The 14,242-nt window shown below is 40.4% G+C and overlaps 1 protein-coding gene across 1 annotated transcript in view; it reads right to left on the bottom strand.

The window, feature by feature from the left end:
- Nucleotides 1-14,242, bottom strand: part of znrf2b (zinc and ring finger 2b) — a 32,244-nt gene that overhangs the window by 5,040 nt on the left and 12,962 nt on the right. The window contains exon 2 of the mRNA XM_035672107.1: nt 5,127-5,222. Coding sequence (XP_035528000.1) covers nt 5,127-5,222 — 96 coding nt within the window. The remainder of the gene's footprint in view (nt 1-5,126; nt 5,223-14,242) is intronic.

Below are 14,242 nucleotides of genomic sequence, written 5' to 3'. Positions count from 1 at the left end.
TTGGATTTCTAAATTTGGTATACCATCACCTGCCTAACTAAAGAGCAGCGGTCGGACCAGCCATCAGAGCCATGCAGCGTGTCTTTCTTCTCCTTTGAAGTCATTGTTGGAAACTGTTTGGAAAAGAGCAAACACTTGGCAGGTGATTGGATGAACCATCAGGGGTGAACTTAGATCAACGAACCGTATAACATAGACCAACTCTTCCTGAAGTCAGTCAGGAGAAGAAAGAAGAGAAGAAATACTCTCCAGTTCTGATATAACTGATGCCAGCAGCATCTACGCTAACCTCTTCATCAGCTGCCATTGTTGTTTAAAGGAAATGAAAAATGTAATTTTAACACTTTAAAATTGCATTCTGTTATATTGTACCCCTATTTAACAATGTATGCCAAAACATTTACAAATGTTACATTTCTTTGTATTTTTATATTGAAATCCAATTATTTTGTCTTCCTGTAAAATAAAATGTGACGTGTGCTTACATAAGCATGAACTAACCGAATTCAACCAATAATATCGTGATTCACCTGTCATTCAATCTTCAACTTTTAGTGACACAGAGCGAAGATTCATAACTGTACAAAAACACAACATGATCAGTAAAACAGGGTCATATTTAATGTAGGAAATAGTCTGGTTTTCCCTCTGATGTCCTCCCTCTGATGTCCTCCGGCAGCTCTGCCTCAACTCAGCTAACTGCTACTGTAGCTGCTGTTAGTGTCAGCAACCGAACGGGGCTCAGCAGCCTCCCAGTGAACACAACCTCAGATACAGTTCAATGACAGCGGTGCAGAGGTGATTTACTGAGTTTCCAGATGGACCTGTTGCTAAAAAAAGCTAACTGTCGCCAACAGTAATGTTCGCTGCTGTTAGCCCGTGCAGCTAACATTAGTAAACAATAAAAACACCTCTACTTAATTTCCTTTTGTCATACATTGACATTGGGTGCTGCATTCAGTCCCAGTCTGGACGTACTGTTCACTGGGAGCTCCCAGTCCCGGCCAAGTTGGGGGACATAACACACGGCACTCTTGGCTACCGTTTTTACAGGAAATACATAAAAGTGGGGTAGAAAATAGTACTCTGATTTGTGTTTCATGTGGAACAACGAACAGTTGCTTCTCACTGCGTCGCACCTAACTTTTCATAATTTTCTTCCACCACTATGACTCAGGCACAGACGAGGTAAAGTTTTATTCACATTATGTTCACATTTGCTAACTTCCTTCCTCACTCTCTGTTGCCTGCTGGGTTTACCCAGAAGTTACAGCAACTAGAGGCAAGTTGCAGACTTACCGTTACCTGAATAAAGTTACAGATTCATCTAGATAGGTTAACACACATACACCAACTCTTAAACCAAGCAGGTTTTGTGAGCACAAAGCCTAGATATCAAATCTATCAGACAATCTAAGAAGAGGTTTCTTAGAGAAAGTGCAGTACGTCAGAGACTGTCAGTCTTTGCTGACTGGTGCTCTTCATACTGTAGGGAACCGATCAGATCAGTCACCATATGACTAATAGACAGGAAGACTGAGAGGAAGTCAGCTTACTCGAAGAGGAACAGCGTTCCCCCCAAAACATTCAGCTGAGATGGGAAATGTAGAGCAAAGTGTGCATGTACAAGTTGAAATGTCTTCAGACTTGAGCAGAGAAATAACTTGAAATAATAAATTCAAAACTTTTACTCAAATACAGACATGGCATGAACACACCAGAGATGCAGATGTCTGCTGTACTGTTCATTTCCAGTCATAAAAAGGTTTCAGTGCTGTCATGTTCCTATACAGACATGGGGAGTAGAAGTAGGTCATCCATGCTGAGAAGGAAGCAGGATGAGGTGATTTGTAATGAGTGACCTTAAAAACAGACAGAATCCCTACAAGTCCCATCGGATTCACACCAGAGCCAGAGGGTAGCCTTGTGATTTACTTGATTTTTGCCAAGACACGCAACTGCACCATGAGCAGCACTGTTCACATACTTCCCTGCGTACCTTTAGAATTTATAAAGTATAGCCGCTAGGGAGCAGATCAGGGCAGAATCATTCCTGATCAACAGTAGAGTATATGCTGTGAGAACCATTTTTGCACAATGTAAAAACAAACTCAACACAGCAACACTCAAAAAGGGTTACTGTGTTTATGATGAAATGATGGCAGTAGAGGCCATAGCGGTACCAGCTCTATTCGTTTCTTCTTAGAACTTTCTGCCATTGTTGTTATTTGTTCAGTCTACTCCTGACCTTACACACACCCTCGTATACTGTCCCCACTGTTCATTTTCTTAATTGCATCTTGTGCATTAGCACAGTGATTCCCAACCTGGGGGTCGGGACCTCCACTAATGGTAGCCAAAGCTTCATGGGGGGGTCACAAGGCTGAATTTAAAGGTGTGTAAGAAAACTTAGTTTTACTCCGACTTACTCAATAGGGTTAGCACTGCAGACTCAAGAGGGACAAAAAGAAATATCAAAATTGATAATAGGGGCACATGAGACAGTCTGTTTTTATTCCATGCATTGTTCTCAGGTTGTCCTCATTGTCAGCCTTGTCTTCAGCCCCAACCAACACTGACTAAAGTGATCACTTGAAGACATTTATCAGACTTTACACAGATCACTCTGGAGACACTAAAGGCTTTATATAACTTTTTATACATATACAGTGGTACTCCCCAAGGTCTAAAATAGACTAATGTGTAAACATCAGTGGAGTTCCACCATAAAACCTGAAATTGAACATACTGCTGATTACTTTGGCGTGTTACTGAGACTGATACAGCCAGATCTGCAAGGGCGATATTGTTATCAGATTTTAGATAATCATAAAATATATCTGTGTACATGGTTGTTAACAACTAACAGGAGGAAGCCAAAGATGGGCCTGTTTATCTGACTAAATTGCCAGTAAACTTAATGGCTCTGGCACAGGAAGCTGATGTCCCTATTTGTAATGCCAGCTACAAAGCTCTGATCGGCTCAGTTGTTTTTCCAATTGGGAAGACATCCGTCAACATAACACCAGAACTATTTGAAATGCTAAATGCAGAAAATGTGGGTCTCATCCAGACTTCATGTGCTTGGAAGTCTTTGGAAGCCTGTTTCATCTTTCTCTCTCTCCTCTCCCCTGTCCTCTCCTGCTCCACTCGTTGTTACACACCATTCCCTGGCTCCTCTCTTCCTTCTCCTCACTGGTCCCTCCCTGGGATGTCCTGCATCTTCCATCTCTGTGTTCAACCCAAGTCCCCTCTCTCTATTAAGGTAAGCAAACACTTAATAATTATATGAATGGCTGTATTTTTCCTAAATGAAAGCCGTTGGCCAGGAGCGTGATTGCGATGAACAAACGGGCCCCATATATGGGCCAAGTGAAAAAAACAAGGGTGGATAAACTCACGGTGCCTGTTCTATGATGTGCATGCCCACTGAGCATAAGCATGTACATTTTCATCGTTTGTGTAATAAATTCAACAATGGGGGTGTAGGACAGTATTGACGAGGTTGTCTGTGGTGCCTCTGCTCTGCTGCCTCACTGGGGTGGCAGGCTAACGTTAGCAAGTGAGTCCGCAGGTTTGTTGTGGTTGTAGAGTTAGACAGCTGCTACAAAGTCGACAGAAGCTCTGTTCTCATCTAATGATGTTAAAATTTGATTCTTGCCCATTCACAGCCCTATTCAACAATATAATCATGCAGTTTTCAACACTTTGTTATTCTGGATTACTCATGTGAAGTGTCCTGAAATGACTGAAATCAGCCACGCTTTGCAGGCACAATAACAAACGTGTTGCACAGTGAATGATCAAACTTCCTTTGGGCTGGTAAGTAAAGCAAATCTACCACCAACTTGGCTGGTAAATGACACACATTTTTTTGCCCTGACAACAGTGCGTGTTTTCAGGAGGTCAACAATAGCTGTGCAAGAAAATACTGAAAAATATTGTATCAGGATATTTTATATAATTTGTGGCGTTTTCTGTGTACATTTTTCCTAAATTATTATAGTTTTTTTTAAATCACAATATATCACCTTGCTTACAGTATCGCGATTTATTGGATGGTAAACACTGTATTGTGATACGTATCATATCGCCAGGTTCTTACCAGTACACAGCTCTAGTGAACAAGTTTATGTGTCAACAGTAAAATGTCCAACTTAGTACAAACTCTGGGTCACAATACAATACATTACTAACCATATTTAGGGGCCCTTATCAAAAATCTTTATGTTATGCTTCTATTAAAAAACTGAACTCAACACCAGTACCTCAGTGCTATAAAAGCAGAGGCAGACAAGGGGCCATATACTTTTATCATGTTACTGTCTGACTGGAGAATTTATTCTGCAGTTGAGGGAAGGTCTGACTCAGCAGTCAGTAAAATCAGCTATAAAACCTGATTGTAACTGTAACCTCATTGTGGGGATTTTTTTAAACAACCTTTATAGAACAGATACACCAGCCCATATTAGTATGCTGGGTCTCAGGAGCAAAGGGCAGAGTGGTTTAGTACAGGAAACAACAACGGAACTATATACATAAAAGGAACACTTAGAGGGATGGAAAGTCCCCCCAGACACAATAACCATGGCTGCGGTGTCATTAAGTACAAAAGAGTATAACAGATTATTGATAAATAAAAGAAGAAGCTGCCCCGAGGCAACCACAGTGTTAGGCTACAGTTTTGGAAATATTACAGAAAGATTACACAAGATTTCACAGGGAAGCCGACTGCAAACAGAGGATCAAGTTACATAACCAGAAAGCTGTGATTGTCTAGTTTCATGAGGAAAGTTGGTCATTTCTTGTATGCACCAGTGATTATCATCTCTTAGATAATTATAAGCCTGTTGGAGGGTGTCATTATTAGCACATAATGTCCTGCATATATTAGTGTTGTGATATTTTCATATATTTCAGTATCAGTTTTTTGTTTCGCAAACCTACACAATAAAGCAATATATTAAATCTAATTATAATTTTCAGTAATTTAGCATATTTAGATCACCTTTTTATTAGCTTTCTGATTTTTCTGTAGCTTTTCTCACATGCTAACCAGGCTTGCATGTCCTTGCATTCTTTATATTCTATTTGTAAATAAGTTCAAATAGAACTGTCAGACCTACCGTTATATGTCACTCTGGGTTTGGTTAAGCACAGGACCAGGTGAAGATCCATCTCATCTGAGGACACAAACTTGGAGCACACAGGGCACTTGAAGCCTGGAAGAAAGAAAGTAAAACACACAAACAATGAATAAGTTCCCTTTCTTCTTCTCTCTGCTGTTTTTTGGTCTGCATCTCCTGCAATCACTTCTAAATCAGTCTTCATTTTCTGTTCTTACTATTGATTCCAACTACCCAGTTCTTGTGTTTATTGCAAACAATACATACAGTAACACATCACAATAAGAGATTTTCACCTCAGAAAGCCCTACCAGACAATTGTTTACAGCAACTAATAACATATGTAATACTGTACTGGATTACTATTGTATTATGTACTATGATAATAAGGAAACAGACATTTATTTACGTTATAATGAGCTTGATTATTATTTTAAAGTTCTAATCATTCAAACTTATTATATATCGTAGCCCATACGTTTCTCTATTTATGATTGATGGCATTTTTCAGTAATAACCATCAAGTGTATTTTCATTCTGTAGGTTCCTCTCTTTATATTAGTTTTTATTGTTAGTGGCAGAGTCCGCCATTCTCGCACAGGATTCAGGAGCAAGCTTCTAAATTGTACACACTGGTCCTTTAACAAATTGATCCATTGTTAATGCAAAAAACAATAAATCACACTTGAGGGATTCAAACTTTGTAACAGTTTTCACCAGCTGGGCAATATTTCCTGATTTGATGACTTATTTGTAAAAAGGTACCTAAAATATTAAAGCCATTGCAAAATATATAAAAAATAACAAGCTACAAGATACATTGTTTTTTTCAGACTGAAGAAGTGTTTGATATGAAATACCAGAGGGACCATGTGCAGTGAACAGGGATGACACCATGTGTTTGCACACAGTTAAACAGATGTTGCTTCCTGGCTATAGGTTCATCCACTATTACTTTATATCAATCAGGGATAGTGTTTATAAGCAGATTTATTTATATGAAAAGGTCACAGATGATTATTTCAATGATGATTCAAACACTAAATGTTTCCAGTTACAGCGCTGGTTGTGATCCTCCCTTTGTTTCAATTTCCATAACAATTATGTTGTCACAATCTCAGACAAGACAGCAAATCCTGCAGTTTCCACTGACATCACCGTGCCCTTTGTCACAGATTACCTTTTTAGCAACCCTCCTCCATCATCTATCAGCTCTGAGCGTACAGTTCTGCAGCAAGGGGCAGAATGTCATACATCACTGACAGGTAACGCATCAGACAGAGGAGTGTAAACTGTGGAATTTCTACAATAGTAAAATCTGTCCACACGCTGTAATACTGATGGGATACTAGATTAGCGCAGCCAGAAGCAGGCTGTCCACTGCTTGTCTGACCTATTTAAGTGAATCACAACACACATGCACACACAGGACACCATATCTCAATATATCCTCGCCATATGCTCACAATTGGGAATGTGTAGTCTAGGTGTATTTATTTGAAAGACAGATGAGGAGGAATTTCAGCTCTGCACGACTCCAAGAGTCATTCTGAAAGTGCTTAAAAGCCAGAGCTTAGCACTACCTGTGCGCCCGTGATGACTCATCCAGTGAACTGTATGGGATGCTCTCTGCAGGAAATTAAATTGCTGCTTGTGTCCTCGTGTGTCGGTCGGTCCTACCTGCTCTTTGTAGGATACATTTACATGGGCTGGAATATGTAAACATGCAGTGACGACAGTATCATCTATAACCCTGGAGCAATGTATGTTTCAGTATTCAGTAGAATGAATGAAAACAAATAGTGAATTAAGAGGCATGATCTAAAACATCTGCTGCCTTGAGGAACAACTGCTGAAAGCTGTACATTCTCAAAACATTAGAAATGTGGGAATGTTTGAATGACAAGGCAACAGGAAAATGACTAATTAGTTTTCCTTCTTTTCATGCAAACAAAACCAAATAAAAGTCTTTACATTTAAGACCAAACTACAGTGGTACCCTACCAATCAGCAGTGAGAGGACTCTGTTCATTGAACAACAATGATGGCTCATAAAGAGGTTCGGGTAGATGCTGCTAGCATCAGTTCTATCAGAACTGGAGAGTTTTTTAATTTAAAAAAGGAAAGCAAGGAATGTCACTGAAGGGTTTTTATTTTTCGATGGAAAATATCTTTTCGCTCTTCTCCCAACTGCCTTTGGAAAGAGTTTGACTACATTTTATGGTTAGTTGATATGATTGGTGGAGGTTTGTCCAGAATAGATAGACAGCTAATTAATCAAATAACCTGATTATTGTATTTTTGTGTCTGCCCTTTTCCAAACAGTTTCCAATATCGACTTCCCAGATAACGCAGTCAGGTTATGTTTTTGAAGGTGGATGAGAAAGGGAAAATCATTAACAAGAGGATACCCACAGTTGGTGCAGCTGAACATTTGGTGGCTGGGCACTGTGCTAGCAATGCCAACCATTAAAATAACTGTTATAGAAACTAAAAGTCCTGCCTAACAAGCACTTGAGAGAACTCTAAAGTTACAGGATGCCCACCCATGGTGAAAGCCTGCTGGGAGCCAGGATGCCAAAAATCATGTTTGAGTCCAAACCTGATTTATGAGACATCTGAAGCAAAACAAGTTCTCAAGACCAATTCCTGTAAAAAACTGTCAGTGGAGTGGCTGTGGTCAAGTGACGAGAGACAGAGCTTTTCTCATTCAGAAATAAGAAAGCCTGGAAGACCAGAAATGACCTGGCACAGAACAAGCTAGACAAGATGAACTTAAGTAGGGTTGAGGCTCAACATCGTGCCAAAGATGGGATCAATGGAGATAGCTCACAGTGGCCTTATTCGTCACAGGGGACGAAGAGAATTAAGTAAGTAATCTCAACATCGGACCAAATAAACAGTGAGTATGTTGTTGACCACAAATGAGTGACATTGAGTCAGTCTGCAAATGCATTGTCCGGTAGTCCGTTGTTTAATAATTTGTAGTACTCCATAGAGTGTTGCTCAGGCCGCATATTTCTGCACGACACAGTTAAGCACTGTTACTCTGTCACCCTGTTCACTAAAAGGAACATAAAGCACCATGTCAAGCTGGCTAGCCCATCTGGCGTGACCGAACATGAACCGAACCGTTCCATAGTTACTTGTTCACTGGCATGGCTACCCATCCGAAACACTCCACCTGCCATAGATTCAGCCTGTTGTTGATAGCTGATGTATCTGTCCTGTAATCCAAGCCAAGAGGAAACCTCAGGGGTCGACTGGACGGACTATGTGACCCAACAGGCCTGGGGGTGCCTGGCATCCCTAGCTGGTGGAAGTAAGAACTCTTCACCCCAACTGCCTTCAAAATCACTAGTGAGTTTAATCAAAACCTTGAAATTGAAAATGAGAACCTTCACAAGACTCAGACTTGTGGCTGGGCTACACCTCATTGTGATGCAGGTTCAGTAAGAGTCCCCACTGTACAATACAACAAGGCATCTTATTTCTGTTATTTGTCATCTTGTTTTCTCTCACCTCCGCCAAGGGGCAGTTTTTGGGCCATTTGTGGGTTTGTGACAGGATTATGGAAAAACTACTGGCCGCATTCTCATGACACTTGGTGGGAGGGGTGCAACATTACCAACCATTACATTTTGGATCCAGATCACAGGGCGCAGGACAAATTATTTTTCTCCTTCCTGAATTTGTCGCACATGCATAAACTGAATGTGATGAAAGTGTAATTCTTCTTAAAAGACATCAAGACAAAAGCCAACAACAAGTTAAAGCAAATCTACTCGTAGCATAGAACCTGCCGAAATTCTTTTGACTTTAGCAAACTCCACCAAAAAATTGACAGTCACTGCAGTGGACCTCAAATCAATTCTTTTCTCCTTCATTGTGTTCTTTGTGCTGACAAAGACAAATGTGACACACACAATTAAAGTTCTTCTCAAAGAGCTGTGAGAAAGCCAACAGCCACTTGGCCACAGCCTAAAAACTTTACACACTGTTAACCAGAATTCTTCACAGTTTTGACTGAATAAGCACCATGTCACTGATCCCCATCTAATCTGCTGTTTGGAGAGCATCCCAGGTTACCGTGTTCATTATCCACTGTCCTTAACTCAGCTCTTCTCCAGCCCCCTGAATCAGCACATCCTGGACTCTATGCTATTAAATAGGATTTATGAATCATCATTTTATCGATCAGTTCACTGATCCTCAACAAGCCTGGCTGTACCTCACCCCCCTCACTCAGTGTATTACACACAAACACCTATATGCACGAACATAGGAATTTTAATTTTCACTTTTTCACAAAGGCAGGCAAATTCAAAAAGTTGAAAATTGCCTGGGATAAAGAGCAGGCAGGTGTTTCAGAGGGCTGACATCAATCACAACTACCTCCTCTCTTTCTCTTCCTGCAGTACTCTTCTCTGCCATGTGTGCTGACAGCTTGGGAAATGAGAGCTACAGAGGAAACTGATGTCCTGTGTCCAGGATGAACATGGGTCACAAGGCAGGATAAAAAATGTCAACAATATAAATATTTTTAGGTAGTTCTAATGAATTATTTTGTTTTTCTGACCCTGATTTCGATTCATGATAAAAATCTAAAAGGTGTTCCTATAAATGAAGTCTTTGCTCTGTTCAGACAGCCATTTCCATTGACAATGGCAAAATACCCAGTTTTATTAAGCTCAGAAGGTAACAAATCACTTATTGAATCGTCTTGTCTTTTCTCTCAGAGCAGTGGACAAGACATTCAAGTACCAGGATTCTCACTGACTGACTTTTGGATATGTTTGGTTGAAATTAACCCCTGTTTACCAGTGACATATATGGGCAAAATGTCATGGAAGCGCTTTTTGGGGGATAGAAACCAGAAGATTCTATGGTTGTTCATGTAACTCTCTTATTGTATAACATCCTTGTCACCGGCAGGTGTGACTACACTTAAGCCTGTGTGTCACTCTATACACAGATCCTGAAAGTACTAGATAAAAAGCCAACGGATTATCATCACTGTAGAATTCTGAAAAAATATAATTTTCTACATTTTAATAACTTCTTATTCTATTCCGATGCATGCCTGATGTTTACAATTATTCGTAATCTTGCACCCCCTCCTCTTAGAGGATGCCTGACCATTCCCGGCAGTGGCAGTGCCGGTAGGACGAGAGCATCAGCTAGGGGTGGGGGTGCCACAGTTCGGGAAGACGGCCTTTGGTCAATCAGCTTTCTCTGTGAAAGTGGTGAGCAAGTGGAATTCCATAGCCAATAACATTAGAGACTCAGAAGCTTTGCAGTGTTTAAAACCAGCCTCAAGCTCTGGCTGCAATCAGCACAAAAATGTCACCACCAGGACCTTTATGTATTGTGTTGTTTTATGTAGTGTAATGTATATGTCGTTTTTTGTTTACCTGCCCAGGGACAACAGATGCAAATTAGCTGTTAGCCAACTCTGGTGCAATTACTTTTAGTTGTGTGCTGTCCCTGCAAAAATAAATAAAATATATTTGACATGTGTTTGGATTAGAATTTTGTGTGCTTGCAATACCATAATAAATAAAGGTTGATCAGTCAGCTGTTGTGCCCCTTCAGTCTTCAGTGTAGCAATGATCCAACACAGTGGCCAAACATTGTTGATCCAGATGAAATCAGCGGGTTATACTGTATGATCTGGCCCAGGATGTGATTTAGGTGGAGACCACTGTCATATTTCCTGATGCTGCTGCATACTGTATGACCGTACTCCAGCAGCCGCCCACTCAAGCTAGCTATCCATCAATAGAAACTGTGACCAGCAGCATGAAGCGATTTACCACACTGACACTGAATATTCATGTATCTTATGTGCCTCATATCTAAGTGTGAAAGTTGTGGGTAATACGGTTGTTTCTTATTCAGCATCATTTAAATGACAGAAGCTAAATCATATTTATTGTCATCGAACAGGAATTTATACTGCTGCCAAAATAAAGAATTAGCGTTCTCATTCTGACTGCTCTCCTTTTGGGATCCATTTCCTTTGCAGGAAGGATGGGATCTGGATACGCATGTTTATTTGTTTTTCAAACTGCTACACACCAGTTTTTTGGGGCATTTTTCTGCTTTCTTGTTAAAAAGGGGGCACGGTCTGGGTGTTTGGCGCTTGATGCCAAGACACTAATGTGGCCTATGTTGCTAAATCTGCAGTGCTATTGCACATGGCCATCCAATGTGTTTACCTGCATTAACCGCCCTGTTGCATAAATTTTGTTTCTGCAGTTTTAAAGACCAACAGAGTAAGTCTTCACTTGTAAAACAAGTGTAGGATTCTTACAGTTTAACGTCTATACATTTAATACAAATATTTTAAACTCATCAACTTAATTGAATCTCTTATTTATAACTTAAGATACTGAGAAATGTTGAAAGCTGAGTCTAAATGATGGGTGATATGCAGTGTTAGGCAAACACATTACATATACATACAGTAATAATATTACTTCCCCTGTAACTAGTAGTGTAACTAATTACTAATACATTCAGTTACTCCGTCAAAAAAGGATTACTAGTAGTGTAACTAATTACAGTTGGCAAGTAACACTATTACTTTTGAAAAGAGTAATGAGTAATAAATGACACTTTTTGAGTAACTAGCACTGGTGATATCAAATTATCCAAGCAGCCAATGTCTGCACAAAACAACAGACAGCAGACAACTTTCAATAAATAAACTCACAAAAAGCCAAGAAAAGAAATATTCTTACACCTGTTTTCCCTATTAAACTGCAACCGTACGCCTTTAACCAAACCACTTAAACTCATCATCAACACACTACGCTGTTCTTCCTCTCACTCGTTCCTTGCCTCAGTGGGCGTGTACTGTGCCACTGAATGAGAGTCTGTCGCAGAGGAGCAGCTCTCACTTGTTCTTCGGAGGCAGACCATTAAATTAGCTAAATAAAATGAACACAACAACCCTACTCTAGTAAGGGATTCTCAATGAGTCAATAAGTGGATTTAGATTTGATAAAAGGCTATGGATCCCCATCCTTAGGTCAGTGTCGGAGAACTAGACAGAAATATGGGAGGCTGCAGAGCTGAGTCGATGCAGGAGACAACTGAGGGTCATGCTATTGACAGCTGAGTTGACATACAGTTGGCCTGTATAATTCATATTACTGGCACCTGCACTCCAGAGAACTTGGAGAGGGTAAAAAAAGGAAGTAGGCGGGGGGGGGGGCGAATAAATGTGCGTTTGGTTGTTGAGAAAATGGATCTAAGTAGGGTAAATGATGAGTGGCCTTCCACCTACGTCAGTCAGTGTGTCTCTCCATCTCTCCCTCAGTAAACATTAGCAGCACACACAAACACAGAGCACCAGGAGGCACCGGTGGGAAGACCAAAATATACCACTCAGGTCCAAGTAAGGTCATCTAGAAAATAACACCTTCCACTGCTATCCAACGCTGTCACCTCAAAAAAACAACAAAAATGACATGTATTTATGGACCAGGATAGTTGATTAAATTAAAAACGTGGGCTTTCATACCGAAATGCAGCAGCTGTGTTTGTTTCGTGGCCCAAAAAAAAACACTGAACAATTCTATGGGCTTTAGGGGGGTTTCCACTGTTTCCACTTCCACATTTGTGGTCTGTACCAGTGAGAGTAAAGGTTCCACCAGGTGGTGTGAGCTGTTAATCATCTGCCATCTGAGACTGAGCAGATGGACAACACTTAAGAAAAACAGCAAAGGGGGGGGGGGGTTAAAAGAAAACGTCTGGCAAACAAACCAAGAGCTTTAAGTGCCTGCAGACTGGTTCTTTATGCTGTACATGTGGACGGGGCATGGCTGTATGAGTGTTGCCACAACAGGCACCGAATACACTCACACACAGTGAACCAGGCCAAGTTGGTGTGTGGAAAACACACAACCTGCAGTGTTTTTACTTTGACTGTGTGTGGTAGGTCTGGTCTTATCAGCGGGAGGGCTGTGCTGACAGCGTCTCTACAGGAACACAATGAAACAGTTGGAAGCAGCTGACTGTATGATAATCAAAAACTAAGAGCGGTCATGTGGATCATAAATCCTTCAGCCTCACAACACTGTACCTAAACATAAACCCCATCAATCTCACCTCAAAGACATTATAGTGTATGCCAGACACAATAGTTGTATGCATTAGAAAATATTGGTGACATGCTGGCAATGTTTGGGAAGATACTTTGAAAATGTAGCTAGCTAGTTAGCTTAAAGTAGAAAGCTACAGTGCAAGCAACTAAGGACAAAATGTAAATAAAAAGCTGCACAAATCAGTACTTTTATATATTGACAGTGGATCAAGTGACTATGTGTTATGGAATCGCTCAAAGTAATTATCAGAGAGACTTATCACCTGACCGTGCAGTTCCCCTCAGCTTATGGAGCACTTCAGCATCTTTCATTGTTTAGGTTTTCAGGCTTGCAGTGTTATTTTGTTTCACTCTCAGTTCTCTCATCAACCTTGTTTCCAGCTCCAGCAGGCAGCTGTTTTCAGTGATAAAGCTCTGATAAACCTGCTGTATGCTACCTGCTCAGCCCCAGACAGACACAATTAGTGACTAGCTGGTGAACATAGTGGAGTATTCAGCAGCTAAAGAGACCAAAGCAGAGCTCAAAGAGGAGTCAGTTGTAGACCTACATTCATCACGGGACCAGAAACACAAATCCAAGTGAATGTTCATGTTTCTCTGTGTTTGCTGGATGTATTAATAACCAATATTATACATTCCTTAACAGCGTGCTGAGGGGATATTATGTTAAGTTTGTCCTTGTCCGGCCCCCATTGTTACACCACAGAACAAATGGACTTGGTTGTCAGACACTCCACTGCTCAATGTAGTTTCATACAATTCATGAATATAGCATAATATCATCACACAATTACATCACACAATAACCAAATAAAGTTGACTTTCAGTTTCACTTCTCTTGTTTGTTCGTGCAAACTGTAGTAAACACCTGTCACGTGTACTTCTTCATCTAATTAGCTCACTGGCTGTGGATTTAAAGCTTTCCCACTTACAAATACAGAACGATGAATTCTGTATGTAGGCTTTTTAATTTTAATTTAACTATTATCTACATAAAGGTATA

The sequence above is a fragment of the Morone saxatilis genome, unplaced genomic scaffold (assembly GCF_004916995.1).
Source record: "Morone saxatilis isolate NCDOM2014 unplaced genomic scaffold, NCSU_SB_2.0 Contig24, whole genome shotgun sequence".
Lineage (NCBI taxonomy): Eukaryota > Metazoa > Chordata > Actinopteri > Moronidae > Morone > Morone saxatilis.
Note: the sequence above shows the minus strand (reverse complement) of the source record. Positions and strands in the feature narration are given on the sequence as shown.